The following is a 16,286-nucleotide window of genomic DNA, read 5'->3' on the forward strand; positions in this document are numbered from 1 at the left end:
CTCCTGTGCCCGCCCACTTCTCGGCAATCCGCGCCTGCGCCCCCGCCGCCCTTGCGTCACGTCCGGCGCGCACGCGCGGCACGGTGCCCGCCGCCGCCATTTCGCCGCAGTCGGTGCCGGCGCCGCGGCCGCTCCGCACCGAGCCTCGCCCGCCCCCCGAGCGCAGCCCCCGGCCCCGCCATGCCCGCCGGACCCGTGCAGGCTGTGCCTCCGGCGCAGCCCGCGCCCCCCGCAGAGAGCAAACCGGTGAGGGAGGGGAGGGGAGCGGGGAATGGCGCGAACCGCGGGGCTGTGGGAGCGGGGCCCTCACGGACCGCGCTGGGCTTGGGGCGCCGCGGTTTGGTCCGGAGCGCTGCATTGACCCCTGTGCCCCGCTCGGGGCAGAGCCCGCCTGCAGAGCTGCCCCAGCCCTGGGCCCAGCACGGGAGGGACCTGGAGCTGCTGGAGAGTCCAGAGGAGGCACCAGAGATGCTGCAAGGGCTGGAGCCCCTCTGCTCTGGAGCCAGGCTGGGAGAGCTGGGGGTGCTCACCTGGAGAGGAGAAGGCTCCAGGGAGAGCTCAGAGCCCCTTGCAGGGCCTGAAGGGGCTCCAGGAGAGCTGCAGAGGGACTGGGGACAAGGGATGGAGGGACAGGACACAGGGAATGGCTCCCACTGCCAGAGGGCAGGGATGGATGGGATATTGGGAATTAGGAATTGTTCCCTGGGAGGGTGGGCAGGCCCTGGCACAGGGTGCCCAGAGCAGCTGTGGCTGCCCCTGGATCCCTGGCAGTGCCCCAGGGACAGGGCCTGTGATGGTTGGAGGTGTCCCTGCCATGGCAGGGGGTGGGATGAGGTAACCTCCAGGCTGCCTTCCTGCCCAAACCATTCCAGGATTCCTTGGAGACAGCAGGATCCTGCTGGGGCTGGCAGGAGCTGAGCCCTTCCTGGCAGTGCCCAGGGCTGTGCCTGCAGTGAGAGTGGGGTGCCAGGAGCTGGGGAGCTGCTCTGGCTCCAGGAATGAAAAGGAATAAAAGTCTGAAGGAGCATGGCAGGGCTGTGTGTCCCAGACCTCTCAAATCCTTTCTCTCTTGGCCATGTTCGTGTTCTTTGCAGCCTGAGATGGGAATTTTCATTGCTCCTGCATTCCTGGGGTGGGAACAGAGCTCCCACAGAGCTGGAGCTGCTGTCCTGGCTCTCACACAGCAGCAGCAGCAGCCTTGGAGCTGACGGGGAGCTGCTCTCACTGAGAAACTTGAAAATTGTGATTCCCCCCCAAAAAACAGTGGCTTTTATGCTGAGATGTTACCAAGGCAACTCAGCATCACTGTTAAATAAAACATCTTTAGTGTGGTGTTGTCCCATCCTTCAGCTCCTCAAGATGGTGTTCTGGGGGAGTGGGAATGAAAACTGGAAATGTTCCTGGTGCCTTTCTCTTTGTTAGGGTTGTGTTTTAGGGAATGTTTGCATTGGGAGGGACCTGAAAGCCCTTCCCATCCCACTCCTGCCAGGGCAGGGACACTTCCACTGTCCCAGGCTGCTCAGCCCTGTCCAGCCTGGCCTTGGGCCCTGCCAGGGAGCAGTCTGACCTGAGAACATTTTCTGGCTTGGATTCTCCATGGATTTGGCAGAGCTGGGAGCTCTGCCTGGATTTTAAGTTACCCCTGACCATCTCTGTTAGGATTACAAACATTTCCAGCAGATCTGTCCTGGTTTATAACACCTGTTCTTGGAAGCTGCCTAGCAGCATCTTCAGTATCCTGCAGAAGCAGCTCCTGGTTTTACTGGAATACAGAGCCACGCACAGGGAGGGTTCTGGGGGTTCAGTTTGGCTCCTCCTGTAACATCAGTGAGAAAAACACTGTGTTGGAAATTTTCTCTTCAAAACAGCTTCTGTTGCAGCTACAATGGCATTAAAAGCTGTGATTTATTTGATGTGGAGTTAATAATTCAGGTCCCACAGGCCCCTAGGAAGATTCAGAACTTCCACAGCTGGTGAGGAATGATGAGTTATTCCTGGAAATGTTGCTGGAACCTCCTGGCTCAGCATCTAAAAACAGCCTGGTGGTCAGGGCTGCTACAGTGAAAATGTTGTGGTTCCCATGGGGGCACCCTCCTTGTCCTGCTGTCCCTGCAGCAGGTGCCCTGGGAATCCAGGGAATTGGTGGCATGGATGATCCAGAGCCTTCACCCAGTTCAGTGACTGGGGCTGAGGAGGAGGATGGATAAAGGTTCCTGAGTGCCATTGGGAGTGAGTTTGGAATGCCTAATCCTGGCTCCCCTTTTGCAATGAAACTCTTTATTACAGCCAGAAGAGGAGCCTAAAGAGGAAGCAGCACCAGCCAAGCCTGTGGTGGGGATTATTTACCCTCCTCCAGAGGTCAGGAATATCGTGGACAAGACTGCCAGCTTTGTAGCCAGGTAAGTGGCACTGCTGGTGTCTCTTTCTCCTGGGGTTTTCATGCTTCTGCTGCTCCGTGCAGCTCTAGAAGCTGAAGCAGGCCCCAGCTTTGTGGTTTTGCATGAAGGATTTTAGGGATTGACACTGGAAAAGAAACAACAAATTCTACTGAAGAGGGTGTAAGACAGCCTTTGCTGGAGAAACTGGTAGTAAATAAATAAAATCCTTGTTCAGACGTGCAGTGGGTGCTGCAATAACTGGGTAACAGGGCCTGTTCTGGATGATCTGAAGTGGAAACCAAATTCCAGGTGCAAAGGGAGCCTTGGTGCAGGAGTCATGGCTGTATTTTAGTGCTCAAATGTGGGGTTTGGTTTCTGAGAATTCCTGAATGCTGCTCCAGCCAAAGCCTTATTGTGTAACTCATCTCCAAAGTGCTGCCAAGGAGTGTTGGCTGCTTCTGAGCATAAGGGTCTGTGTTTATCCTTTGGGATTGCAGAGACCTCCTCTTTTGGAGGAGGTGGAATGTTTAAATGAGGCTGGGAGCTATCCAGAGAATACAAAGAGGAACACCCTGTGGCAGCTGGGGATTCTCTCAAACTGCCCTGAAATAACTGGCTCATGCTTTAGGGGGGAGGAGGGGAAGCTACCTGGGCTGGGGCTCCTGAGTGCAGCACTCTGGGCTGGTCAGTCCCTGCACAGGCTGATGTTCACCTGCTTTTTTTTTCCCTTATCTGATTGTTCTGGAACTGAAATTAGTCTTGAGAACTTTTTAATAGAGCAGATGAAATTGATGTAGTAGGTGACTTGTAAACTGCCTGCTTCAAAACTGTAAACTCCAGCCAGTGGTGGAAGTGACCTTTGAGAGCAGACAGATGTGACTGTGGAACACTTGTGAGTGTGCATTTTTAGTATTCACATTCAAGACAGAATTAGGGGCACAATTACATCTAACTTGTGTGTGCTCAGCTGGGTGGAGCTACTGAGAGAGAAACTCCTCACGTGTGAGAGAGAAAATGATCAATGATCTTCCAAGGGGCTGGTGCCTCAACATGTCCTAATCTGAAAGAGACATTTATCCTCGAGTTGATGACCTGAACAATTTTTCTTCCTGCTTCCCAGAAATGGTCCAGAATTTGAAGCCCGAATTCGTCAGAATGAAATCAATAACCCCAAGTTCAACTTCCTGAACCCCAACGACCCTTACCATGCCTACTACCGGCACAAGGTCAGCGAGTTCAAGGAGGGCAAAGCCCAGGAGCCCTCGGCTGCCATCCCCAAGGTCATGCAGCAGCAGCAGAGTGCCCAGCAGCAGCTCCCACAGAAGGTGAGTGTTCCTTTTCACCCCTTTGGGGAAGAATTTGGCCACTTTGGGGTAGTGTCACAGCCTGGGGTTGAGAAGGAAGGAAGCTTGAAAGTCAGGAAGGAGCAATTGGTTGTACAGTTGTCAAAATGCCAGCAGTGACAGGCTTGGAGTTGAGTGGCTGGGGCTTTGTTTTGATGCAGATGTGCATCTCCCAGGTGCTGATAACTCAAAGTTGTTTGAAATTGCCAATACACAGTTTAATTGTTCCGTGTTAATTAAATTTAGCTCTGTATTGACTTACAAAGTACTTACACTGGGGATCACTTGGACTGGATGTGGCAGAGGCAAGCCTTGGGAATCCCTCGGAGTTCTGTTTGGCCTGGTTGCATGCACTGTTTTGTAGAAACTTTTCCTGCCAGAAGGATTGACCTCCCCTTAAAACTTGGGGTACAAAGCACTGCTCACCTTGTTCAGCTGTGTCTTTAAACATTCTGGGTGGGAAAAGGGCATGAAGTGAATCCAGGGCTTTTCCATGCTTGGCATGGCCAGCAGCCACACTGCTGGCCCGGGAGGCCTATAGCAAAGTCCTGATACATTCCAGATTTGTTTGCTGTTGGAACAAAATTTTTAATAGTATTAAATTATACCTGATGATTTCTCATCCTTGCACCTGCCAGGATGGCAACTGGCATTGCTTTCCTGCAGCAGCTGGTGGGAAAAAAGGATTCTCCTGAGTGTTTGGTGGCTGTTCCTTGCAGGTGATGCCTCAGGTTTTAGCTTTTGTGTTTTTCAGATTCTGTTCTGCTTTAGTGTGTAAGTCTGGGCTTCATATTAGGGGATGCTGAGATCTCTTCACAGAGTAGGGAGACAAAACAATTCCTTCTCTAGCTGGGGACCAAGGACAAATGATCCAAATCTCAGGCCCAAGAGCAGAAACAACAGTGCACCAAAGAGAGAAAACAAGAAGGATGAGACTGCATGGGCTAAAGCTGTAATTGGGCAATTAACTCCAATATGCAAATGGACCAAAACTGTAAAAGTGAGAGACCCCGTGACCTGTCATCCATTTGGTAGCCATTTTGGGTTGTGTGCCCAAGGTGGATTTATCTGAGGCCTCTTAACAAATCCCTGCTTTACCCTTCAGCTCAGTCTGGCCTCTGTCCTGGTCAGCCATCCCAGGAGCTCACCGGGCTGTGTGTTCCCCTGCAGGTGCAGGCCCAGGTGATCCAGGAGACCGTGGTGCCCAAGGAGCCCCCGCCCGAGTTCGAGTTCATCGCGGACCCTCCGTCCATCTCGGCCTTCGACCTGGACGTGGTGAAGCTCACGGCGCAGTTCGTGGCCCGCAACGGGCGGCAGTTCCTCACCCAGCTCATGCAGAAGGAGCAGCGGAATTACCAGTTTGATTTCCTTCGCCCCCAGCACAGCCTCTTCAACTACTTCACCAAGCTGGTGGAGCAGTACACAAAGGTACTCCCGGCAGGGTGATTCCTTCCACAGCAGCAATGAGTTCAGAGGGCTGGTGAAGCTCTACAAAGCAGCAGGCTGGAAATATCCAGGAATCCATCCTTTAAATCCTACTCTTGAGAGTGGATATTGTGCTGAATACATTGGGCTAAATGTACCACACACTATTGTAATCTCAGTACTTTTTGGGTTTTTGTTTGTTTGTTTGTTTGTTTTTTGGGGTTTTTTTTTGTTTTAATCTGGAGGATAATTGGAAGATTACAAGTGAATATTTTGAAGGAGCAGTAAGTAGTGAGAGGGCTGCAGTAGAATAAATAGGATATAGCCCTGGGGGTCTGCTGGTATTTTTAGCAGTGTGGAAAGGGAATAATTGCTCTGAAAGAGGCTTTGTCACAAAGAACTGTCACCAACTGTCATGCAAAATGTGTTTCAGATCTTGATCCCACCAAAGGGCTTACTCCTCAAGCTCAAGAAGGAGGCTGAAAATCCCAAGGAAGTCCTGGATCAGGTATTCCAGAAAAGATTTGCAAAGATGGTGAAGCATTTGGTTATGTTTTGATTTTTTCTCTTTGCATGTTTTTGGCTTGTTGGCAGCAAATAGAGAAGAAAATGAATGTGTCACTTGCTGTCACTCAAGTACAGGGGGCTCAAAGTTGCTTTAAGCTGCAGCTGGTGTTCATGTTGGGGGTAGTTTGTGGCAGCACAGAGATACTGCACAACCCCATTTCCATGTGCTTACAGAGTGAAATCCTGGAATATCCCGAGTGGGAAGGATCCCACCATCCAGCCCAGCTCCTGGCCCTGCCCAGACCCCCCAACAACCCCACCCTGTCCATCCCTGGCAGCGCTGTCCAAAGGCTCCTGGAGCTCTGGCAGCCTCGGGGCCGTGCCCATTCCCTGGGGAGCCTGGGCAGTGCCAGCACCCTCTGGGGGAAGAGCCTTTCCCTGATCTCCAGCCTGACACTGCTCCAGCTGTTCTTCCTTTCATTTGCAAACCCACAGTGAGATGGCTGTGCTGTTCCTTGTCTGACACTGCTCTGGCTGCTCCTGCAGGTCTATTACAGAGTGGAGTGGGCCAAGTTCCAGGAGCGAGAGAGAAAGAAGGAAGAGGAGGAGAAGGAGAAGGAGCGTGTTGCTTATGCCCAGATTGACTGGCATGACTTTGTGGTTGTGGAAACAGTTGACTTCCAGCCCAGCGAGCAAGGTACTGATGTTAAATGTTGTCAGGAAATGTGTCCTGAAGTGCCATTTTTAGGCAGCCATTGGGTTTACAGCCTTTACAGCCTTACACTGGCGTTTTGCAGGGCTGTTGTTTTTCTCTGGAGTCACTGACATTCTCCTTGAAGGAAGTCCACGACTGCAATAGTGTCCACTTCTCCACTTCCACCAGGACAGCAGAGCTTGTCCCACTTTCTAGTAGTGCTTCCATTTATAAGTCACTTTATCTTCATGTGTCATGCTGGTGTTTATACAGACTCCATCCATTCCCTTCCATATCCTCTGGCTGCCAAGGATTTTGTTGCCACTGCTTGCCATTGAAGACTGGTATTTCTGTCAGTGTGTGTTGAGTAATGAAATGGGATAGAAAAACAGGAGCTCTGTTTTCTGCATTGTAGGGAATTTCCCTCCTCCCACCACTCCAGAAGAGCTGGGAGCTCGAATCCTGATCCAGGAGCGTTACGAGAAGTTTGGGGAAAGTGAGGAGGTGGAGATGGAGGTGGAATCAGATGAGGAAGATGAAAAACAAGAGAAAACAGATGAGCCTCCAGCCCAGCTGGATCAGGACACACAAGTGCAGGATATGGATGAGGTAACTGGACAATAGGATTTTGTCCCCTAACATTTATGTGGTTTATGATGGTCACCACTTTCACTGTAAATAGTTCTTCAGTTTTTTGAGGAAATGAAATTTCTCTCTGATGACATCGCCAAACAACCTGTTACTGCTGGAATAAAGTTGTTTTTTTAATGTTTTCCATGACAATACAAGTTACAAGAGAGAAATCCAGTAATCTTGGCACCCAGTGGTGTGGATTTTACATTTCTGTGGTTTTAAGTATTTCAGGCATTTTTGTGCCCAGAGTCTGGAGCACTGAAAGATGACTCATCTTAGCCTCTGCCCACTGTGAGCTGTTTTTCTGGTAACAGGGAACAAGAGTGTGGTTAACTGTGAGCCCCTGTGCGCAGGGCTGCTGTAATGTAGAAGCTGAGGAATATTTGCTTCCTCTTCTGGGGCTGCTGAATTTCTGAATCATGGTCCAGAGGAACCAGTATGCCATAGGTGTCCAATACAGCTGTGTTGCTTTGAAGCTGTGTAATGTGTTCTTCCAGCACTCTGAAGGAGACATAAAATCTTACAAAGAAATTTGACCACTGGAACTTGGTTGTGATTTTTGTTTCCTTTTCAATAAGGGGTCAGATGATGAAGATGAAGGTCAGAAGGTTCCTCCTCCTCCAGAAACCCCGATGCCACCCCCACTCCCTCCCACACCAGATCAGGTCATTGTGCGGAAAGATTACGATCCCAAAGGTAAATCAAACTAGAACCCCACCTTTATTTCTTCCTGAAGAATCCCAAACCATTTGTTTCTAGACTGAGCCAACTCTGTGGTTTTGTTCTCCTAGCCTCAAAGCCATTGCCACCCGCCCCAGCTCCGGATGAGTACCTGGTGTCTCCCATCACTGGAGAGAAGATTCCTGCCAGTAAAATGCAGGAGCACATGAGGATTGGGCTCCTGGATCCGCGGTGGCTGGAGCAGCGGGATCGATCCATCCGGGAGAAGCAGAGTGATGATGAGGTCTATGCCCCAGGTCAGCTTGAGCACTGATTGCACAGCCCCCCACTGAACAGGACCATCTGAGATGGAGCTCTGTGTGATGCCCTTCCTGTGATAATGAGATGGGAATGTTTGTCAGCTGTTTGTTGCTGGGCAGTATCTTAAAAAAGAAAAAAAGAAAGGGAACAGGAGTTGGACTTTAAAGGTCCTTGTGGTCCCTTCTGACTCAGAATATTCTGTGTGAAAAGAGCATCACTTGGCCACTAGGTGTCAAATAACAGATCGGTGAGAGGCTTGGTTATATTCCTTGAGATAAGAATTGCTCTTTTTCCCTCAGGTCTGGATATTGAGAGCAGCCTGAAGCAGCTGGCAGAGCGTCGTACTGATATCTTTGGTGTAGAGGAGACTGCCATTGGTAAAAAGATTGGTGAAGAAGAGATCCAGAAACCAGAGGAAAAGGTAGAGAAATTGGGAATTTGTATTTGATTGGTTGGAGTTCTTTTTATAATAGGTCCCTGTAGCATTGTGAATGCTCAGAGACACAAGAGTCTTGAATTTTTTTCTTTCTGTCAAGCTGCTCTCTGGATTTCTTTGCAGTCTGGCCAGGTTGGGTTAATTTGATTTATTTTGCTCTCTCAGGTGACCTGGGATGGCCACTCGGGCAGCATGGCCCGCACACAGCAGGCTGCTCAAGCCAACATCACACTGCAAGAGCAAATTGAAGCCATCCACAAGGCCAAGGGACTGGTGCCAGAGGATGACAGCAAGGAGAAGATTGGGCCCAGCAAACCCAATGAGATACCCCAGCCACCCCCTCCTTCCTCAGCCTCCAACCCCCCTGCCAGTGCCCAGCCCATCACATCTGTACCTCGTCCACCCACCGTGAGTGTTTGGGCTCTCAGAAGCCAATTACTGGGGCTGTAGTTAATTAGGAGGGGTCCAGATGGAGGGCAAGGGTGCTGGCATGGAAGATGATTTTGTGGGAAGCTTGTGATTTAAAAGTAGCTTAGAAATACTAGAAGAAGCCTACTGAACTTGGTATTAAAAATGGAATATAATACTTAGGTGGAGTTTTTACCTTAGAGGTGTCAAAAAGACTGGAATCAGCTGGGCAGTGGGATTTTGGAGGCAGAGAATATGGCTAAGAAAGCAATGATTGGGGACTTCTGTAGTGTAAAGAGATGTTGGACAAAAGCAGCCCAAGGTAAGAAGGGATCTGCTGTGAGTGCCAAACAGCAATTTAGCAAAGGAACTAAGTGTCTGGAGGTCTGCTCCCAAGGCAGGGAGGGAAGGAGGGGCCCCCTTTAATCTGTTAATGAGGCTTCTGTGCCTGTTCAGAGCAGCTTGGGTTGCCCATATGGTGGGGCCACTAAGGCTCCCTGCGAGTCTTTGGGCAGCAGAGCCCGTGGCTGTGTGTTTCCCTGTTACTGTAACGGGGGCTGTGGCCAGCCCTGGGCATTCCTGCTGAGGAGCTTCTCCTTCTCTCCCCAGATGCCTCCTCCCGTCCGCGCCGCCGTGGTCTCCGCAGTGCCGGTCATGCCTCGTCCCCCCATGACCTCCGTGGTCCGGCTGCCCCCGGGATCCGTCATAGCCACCCCCATGCCTCCCATCATCCACACCCCTCGCATCAACGTGGTGCCCATGCCCCCCTCTGCTCCCCCCATCATGAGCCCCCGCCCGCCCCCCATGATCGTCCCCACAGGTCAGTGGCTTCAATTTTCCTGGGGAGTTGTCGGATAATTCCTTTAGAGTGGGCTTTGGTTTGGAGCCTTTTCCTCCTGTGCCTTGGTTCTGGTGTGTAACTGGGACAGCAGGCACTAAGTTGTGTTGTTAAGAGTTTGGAGTGTTTGTTATGGCTTACCTAGTCCTGCTTTTGGGCTCAAGGCTCTTCCTGCACCATGAAATGCAGGGAATCCTGTGGCCCCAGGAGCCTGCCCGGGTGAAAATTAAGAATGCAGGGTAAAGAGAAGGTGCCAGCACCTCAGTGGGTGTTACAGCTCCTTACAGAAGCTGCTGATGCTGGAGGAAAAGCTGTTTGCTGGCTCTTTTCCTCATTAGGTGCTTTGAAGTTAAAAAGCATGATGTAAGAAGCAATTCTTCCTTTTTTTCATCTTCTTTTCTTCCCTAACTGGAGGAGCTGGCACTGCTGCCTGCCAAACTGAGAGCGTGTTCTTTTTTTGCAAGATCTGCAGGAAGCTCTCATGCCTTGTTATCTCTTCCTGGAATGCTTCCCAATATAAGAGCTCTCTGGATGTTTGAAGTTTGCATGTTGCTGTTGGTTGTAACTTCCTCCATGTATTGTGGCATTTATTTTCAGCCTGTGCTGCTCTGCTCAAAGCATTTTTGTTGTGAGGGGGCGTTTGCTGTGCACTCAGGGGTGACTGTGGGTTGTGCTGTGTGTCCCCCATCCATTCCAGCCTTTGTCCCTGCTCCTCCCGTGGCTCCGGTCCCGTCCCCGGCACCGATGCCGCCCGTCCACCCCCCGCCACCCATGGAGGATGAGCCAGTCTCCAAGAAACTGAAGAGTGAGGACAGCCTGATTCCAGAGGAGGAATTTCTGCGCAGGAACAAGGTACATGTGTGGGTCAGAGTCCTGGGCTGCTCCACTCTACCTCCAAAGGGGCTGTAAAGCAAATTCCTGCCAGAGGGGCAAAAATACCTGCCAAGAAAAGGACTTCCTGAGGTTTCTCCTTTCTTTATCATTCCTGAGCAAACCAAACTCTTTTGTCTCTTATTGGTAAGAGCTACATAGGATGGGATAATGCTCTTCTGTAATTAAGGGCAGTGAGAGGTAGGTTATAATGCAGAGAAGAACTAAAGTTGCTAATGAGCTTTTAAAGAGAGGAGGGCTAAGCTGGAGATGCAAAGAGATTAGAGTATCAATGCCAGCATGATAGTAGGGTAATGTGTATTCCATACCAAGGTGAGCTAAATGTGAGCCTCCCTTCCTTCCTGAGGAGTGCCAGTGTCACAGGAGGAGCTTTAAATCCTTAGGAAGGGCTGTATGGTTTTTCTGGGAATATTTAAAGTAAAAGAGGAGATTTAGATGGCATACTGGGAAGGAATTGTTCCCTGTGAGGGTGCTGAGGCCCTGGCACAGGGTGCTCAGAGAAGCTGTGGCTGCCCTGTCCTTGGTTGGATGGGGCTTGGAGCACCCTGGGATAGTGGAAGGTGTCCTCTGGCCGTGGCAGGAGATGGGACTGGGTGGACTTTAAGGTCCTTTCCAACCCAAACCAATCTGATTCTGTGGTTTTGTGTGCACAGAGAAGCTGTCTCCTGCTCAGTGCTTCACACCCTCACCCTGTGACACAGTCAGCGTGTGTGGTGCTGGATAGATGGCACACAAAAGGAGGAGAAATCAACCGAATGTTTTATTGTGGGAGCAGTGGAGTAACTTGTAAACACATTTCAGCGTGTTTACTGAGGAGCCAAGATATGGAAATGAGCACTTAGTCTGGTGCTGTGTTATCACAGCCCTGAGGGACTTTATCTGTGTTTTCCCATAGGGCCCGGTCACGGTCAAAGTCCAGGTTCCCAACATGCAGGACAAGACGGAATGGAAGCTGAATGGCCAAGTGCTGGTGTTCACCCTGCCCCTGTCAGACCAGGCATGTAGCTCATCCCCCTGCCCTGCCCTGCTCCGTGTGCTGCCTGTCAGAGCAGCAGCTGGGCACTCAGCCTGCTCCCCACACTGCAGCTCCACGGGGCTGGGGAACAGCTCTGGGACAAAAGCACTGAAGGAGCCCTTTGATCCTCCCCAGGTGTCTGTTATAAAGGTTAAGATCCACGAGGCCACAGGGATGCCAGCTGGGAAGCAGAAGCTGCAATATGAGGTGGGTATAAGGCCTTCAGATGCTGGTTGTTTCTTCAGTGCGTTCTCTCACATGACTTTTTTACAAAGAAAAATTAGAATTTAATGCACTATGAGATACTGGAAGAGCAAAGGGAATGTTTTTCCTACCTGCACAGCACAGCTGTGACAGATCTGCCCTCTGTTACAGCAGGACAGACTTTTAGTAGGTGACTAAATCAGTAGATTTTCACATTGTTGTTGCTGAGATGAGTCTTCCAAACTTGGTGTGGCTTTCTCTGAAATCAGCCTCTTGTTTTATTAGTTTGTTTTGGTTTTGTTTTGTTGGTTTTTTTTTTGACATTTAACTGCAGCAGCCTGCTCCCACAGCTCTGCTGTGTGCTCCAGGAGGTGGGCGAGCGTGCTTTGGAGCCCTGGCAGCTCAGGGAAGGCTTTCTCCAGAACAGGGAAGGGAAGAGCTCACTCTCTCTTCTCTCTCTTCCTCTGGGAGCCAGAGCTGTGAGAAAAGCCCCGTTCCTTTTTAATGACTTATTTCCAGTCATGCATGTGCCCAGGCAGGCACAACCTGCTGCCTAAGCAGTGAACTTTGTGCACTTATCTCCTCAGAGTTCATCTGTGGGCAGATACTCTGTTAACCCTTAACAAGAAGGGCAGCTGAGCTGATTATTTTTAAGGGAAAAAAAGAAAGGTGGGGCAAGAGTGGAGCCTGAGTAACTCCTCTGGTGGTGACTTTATCTGTGTGTTGTAGGAGCCACCTTGTCTCTATTGGCTGGTCTAGTAGAAAGTGTCCCTGCCCATGGCAAGGTGGGGTGGATAGGGGGATCTTTAGGGTCCCAAACCATTCTAGGATTCTGTACCCACCTCAGCAAGAGTACCCACTCTCCCAGCAAGAGTCCACCTTAGGCTCTGGAATCTCTCTGGGGTCTTCGAAGCCAGCACTGTTCTGTCATCCCCTGCTCTGAGTGTACAGCCAGGAGGGTTGGGATCTAGGTGGGATTCTGTGGGAAGGCAGCACTGAGGTTTGTGCCCTGACTGATCTTTTGTGGGTTTTTTATCCTTTTCTCCTCCCCTCAGGGCATCTTCATCAAGGATTCCAACTCCCTGGCTTATTACAACATGACGAGTGGCTCTCTGATTCACCTGGCACTCAAAGAGAGAGGAGGCAGGAAGAAATAGGAGGTGTGGAGCCCTGAGACGTAACGTGTCCCTGCTGTAACCCCAACCCTCCCATTCCTGTTTCCCTTCTGGCCTTTTGGGGGCTGCATCCACTGCCCCCCAGCAGCAGTTTGAACACAGGGACTGACCCCCACTGATGAGCAGCTGATGGAGCCCCAAAATGTGTCAGTGTAGTGAGTAGTCTGTAGTGATCAATGCTTTGCTGGAGTGCAGGCTCTCCCTTGAATCCCCTCGGGAAAAGACATCATCAAGGTCATGCCCAGCTTAGTTTAGATCCATCTTTGAGGGATTTATGGTGGCCAGGAGCATCATCTGTCTGCCCTCAGCACTCACTGCTTCATTTAACCTCCTGCTAATTGAAAACTTCTTCCCCCCACACTTATTAACCCCCTTGTTCTTTCCCTGTCTTGGATCTTGTATGGACCCTGACTTGGAAGTTTTTCCTCCCTTGGCATGAACTTGTGTTGCTGTTCCTGTGATAAAGGAGGTCTGGGTCTGCTCTGGACAGCCTGTGATTCCTTTCAATAAACATGCAGCTCTCCTTCCTTGGATTTGGGGTTTTTAATGGAGATGTGCCTGGCTTTGGAGCACCCGGATGGGGAAATACATCAGGATTTGTAATTAAGCAGTTTACAATAGGAAATCCTCTTAATTTATGGGAAAAGCTACAAGAAAAGGGGCTTGTTGAAGTTGCCCTGGTGTTCCTCAGTCATTCCTGAAGGAATGCTTATGTCTGTGTGTGAGGGGGGGGGGAATACTCTGAACTTAACAAGAATTTTACTGGAAAATGTGATTTGACAATTATATCCTGCAGCTGGAATCTCTTGGTCCTGGAGAGCATCTGGGTCTGGAAAACAGATGATTCCTGGGCCTTCAGTCAGTGTTTGATAGAAACACAACACAGCAAAGTTAATCCATGGAATTAGGTGCCCAGGAAGAGCCAGGTGTCTGGAATTTGGGCACCTCTGGGGTTTTTTTTTGGGTAACCCAAAGCCATACATTTATTATTCTATATATTTTTAGTAATGGTCAGGCAGTGTAGAAACATCCTGTTTACCTTATTCCATGCTTAGGAGGGGAGAGAGGGATGCAGCAGGAGGGAAGAGCCTGCATCCTCCTGCCTCTGGTGTGCTCCCCTGGGTTCAGGAGGAAGCCCTGTGGCTGTGGGGAGGGTGGCTGGCACTGGCCCAGCCCAGGTGGCCAGTGTTCCCTGGCCACAGTGTCCAGCTGTTGTCTGCCAGGTCCCACTGTCCTGTCACAGCCTCCCCTCCCTGCTGCAGGAATCCGGAGCGTGTGGCTGGATGGTGGGTGCAGCGTGCTCCTGCCCTGCAGGAAGGCAGGATAATCACTTCCCTTCTCTCTTCAAAACCAGACAATAGGTACAGTCCTGGAGAAAACAGGCAGTGAGCGGGGTTTTCCAGAGCGGATAGAAAAAAACTGCCAAGAGAGCTGTGAAATGGAGAAGTTGTGTTTGTATCCGGGGCTGTGCTGAAGGTCACCCTGTGTTCCTCCTCCTGCTGTGCTGGGCACCACTGAGCTCCTGGTGGGAGCTGTTCCCTCGGTGCCCTCGGTTGCGGTTTCAGCCGAGTCCCTTTACAGGCACTCCAGCAAGAAGACTTCCCCCTGGAAATCACTTTTGTGGAGCCTTGCCAGCCTGCTTCCATCTAAACCCGAGGGATGCATGCTGCAGCAGACTGTGTGTGTGCAGGTCTGCTACAAAACAAGCGCCATCCCAGCCTTCCACTTCAGTGGCAAGGACTGGTGCCAGAAAAATCTGGAAGTAGGTTGAGTTGCTGATTTTAAGGAGCCTCATTCCCTCTTCCTTTTGGCACAGTACCACCTTGAGAGGGCTCCTTGCAATACCCCCTGTTCTGTGCTGCAAGAGGGAGGAAATGGAGCCCTGGGCTCTGCAGGTGAGATGGACCTGCCCCTGGCAGGCTGTACCTGGGACAGGTCCCAGCACATCCCAGTCTCCTGCAGATCCTCTGGTGTGTTATTTTTGGGAGAGCTGGGCTGGTTTTACCTGTCTGGGGTGCTGTGGATGGGGACTCTGAGGTCACACAGTGGTCTGGCTGTGGGATCTGCAGGGCAGGGACAGCCCTGGACAGGGAAACAGATCCCACCACTGCCCCATGCCCATGGATGCCCCAGTGCTTCCCAGCACAGCCCTCCTGCAGTCCCAGTATGCAGCCCTCCTGGAATGCCAGTGCCATCCCAGCACAGCCCCGCTGAGGCTGCTCCTGCTGCACCCTTACACAGGGCCCAGCACAGCTCTGCTATGGCCCTTGCTGGTCCCAGTATGGCCCATTTTATCTCACACTGGTTCCAGTACAGCCCTGTTATCTATCACCCACATCCCAGTACAGCTGTGTTGTATCTCATGCCAATCCCAGTACAGCGTGTCATGGCCCGTACTGGTCCCAGTACAGCTCATTATGGCTCGTACTGGCCCCAGCAGAGCTCCTTCTATCTCATGCAGAACCTAGTACAGCCCCTTCTGTCTCACACTGGTCCCGTTCTCTCTCGTACTGGTCCCAGTCCCCCCCGTTCTCTCTCGTACTGGTCCCAGTCCCTCCCGTTCTCTCTCGTACTGGTCCCAGTCCCTCCCGTTCTGTCCCATACTGGTCCCAGTCCCTCCCGTTCTCTCTCGTACTGGTCCCAGTCCCTCCCGTTCTCTCTCGTACTGGTCCCAGTCCCTCCCGTTGTCTCTCATACTGGTCCCAGTCCCTCCCGTTCTCTCTCATACTGGTCCCAGTCCCTCCCGTTGTCTCTCATACTGGTCCCAGTCCCTCCCGTTCTCTCTCATACTGGTCCCACTCCCTGCCGCCGCAGCGCTGCCCCCCTGCCGGCCCACGGAGCCCCGCCCCTCACCGACACCCGCCGGCACTTGATGGACAGCTCGCCTCGTCCGCTCGACCAATCAGCTCCGGGGGCGGGCTCTCCTGCCCTGAATTCTGGCGGCTGATTGGCCGAGTTCCTGCTCCCGCCCAATGGCGGTGCAGGGAGGGGGCGTGGCCGGGGCGGGGCGTGGCCGCCGCCGTGTCCCGGCATGGCGGAGCGGCCGCGCCGCCGCTGAGGCGCCGCCATGGCCAAGAGCCGCGGGGGCGGCGGGCCCAGCTCGCCCGGCGGGCGCAGCCTGGCGGGCACCCGCGAGAGCCTCGCCGACCCTGGCGGCGATGAGCTTAGTTCTCTCGGCTCCGACTCCGAGATCAACGGCGGCGGCCCCGAGGAGCGGCGCGTCGATAAGTTCGGCTTCATCGTGGGCAGCCGCGGCGCCGAGGGGACGTGAGTGGGGCCGTGAGGGGGGAGCGTGAAGGGGGGGCCGGGGCCGTGAGGGGCCGGGGGGACACGGGGGCTTCCTTCCTGAGGAGTGCCA

At 52.1% G+C, this 16,286-nt stretch overlaps 2 protein-coding genes across 2 annotated transcripts in view; both read left to right on the forward strand.

The window, feature by feature from the left end:
- The first annotated feature begins 82 nt into the window (after positions 1-82).
- Positions 83-13,461, forward strand: SF3A1 (splicing factor 3a subunit 1). The gene is made up of 16 exons (XM_039725998.1): positions 83-246; positions 2,287-2,399; positions 3,499-3,703; positions 4,892-5,149; positions 5,580-5,654; positions 6,200-6,350; positions 6,763-6,956; positions 7,559-7,676; positions 7,772-7,957; positions 8,261-8,382; positions 8,563-8,805; positions 9,415-9,625; positions 10,341-10,495; positions 11,430-11,531; positions 11,685-11,756; positions 12,809-13,461. Exons 1-16 carry the CDS (start codon positions 181-183, stop codon positions 12,908-12,910), a joined length of 2,373 nt encoding a protein of 790 aa, XP_039581932.1. The 5' UTR covers positions 83-180; the 3' UTR covers positions 12,911-13,461.
- A 2,462-nt stretch (positions 13,462-15,923) lies between these two features.
- TBC1D10A (TBC1 domain family member 10A) overlaps positions 15,924-16,286 on the forward strand; it is an 11,661-nt gene continuing 11,298 nt past the window's right edge. The window contains exon 1 of the mRNA XM_039725854.1: positions 15,924-16,195. Within this exon, the coding sequence (XP_039581788.1) occupies positions 15,996-16,195 (200 nt within the window). The 5' untranslated portion in view covers positions 15,924-15,995. The remainder of the gene's footprint in view (positions 16,196-16,286) is intronic.

Source organism: Passer montanus, unplaced genomic scaffold, assembly GCF_014805655.1.
Source record: "Passer montanus isolate IOZ18808 unplaced genomic scaffold, ASM1480565v1 scaffold57, whole genome shotgun sequence".
NCBI classification, from domain to species: Eukaryota; Metazoa; Chordata; class Aves; order Passeriformes; family Passeridae; genus Passer; species Passer montanus.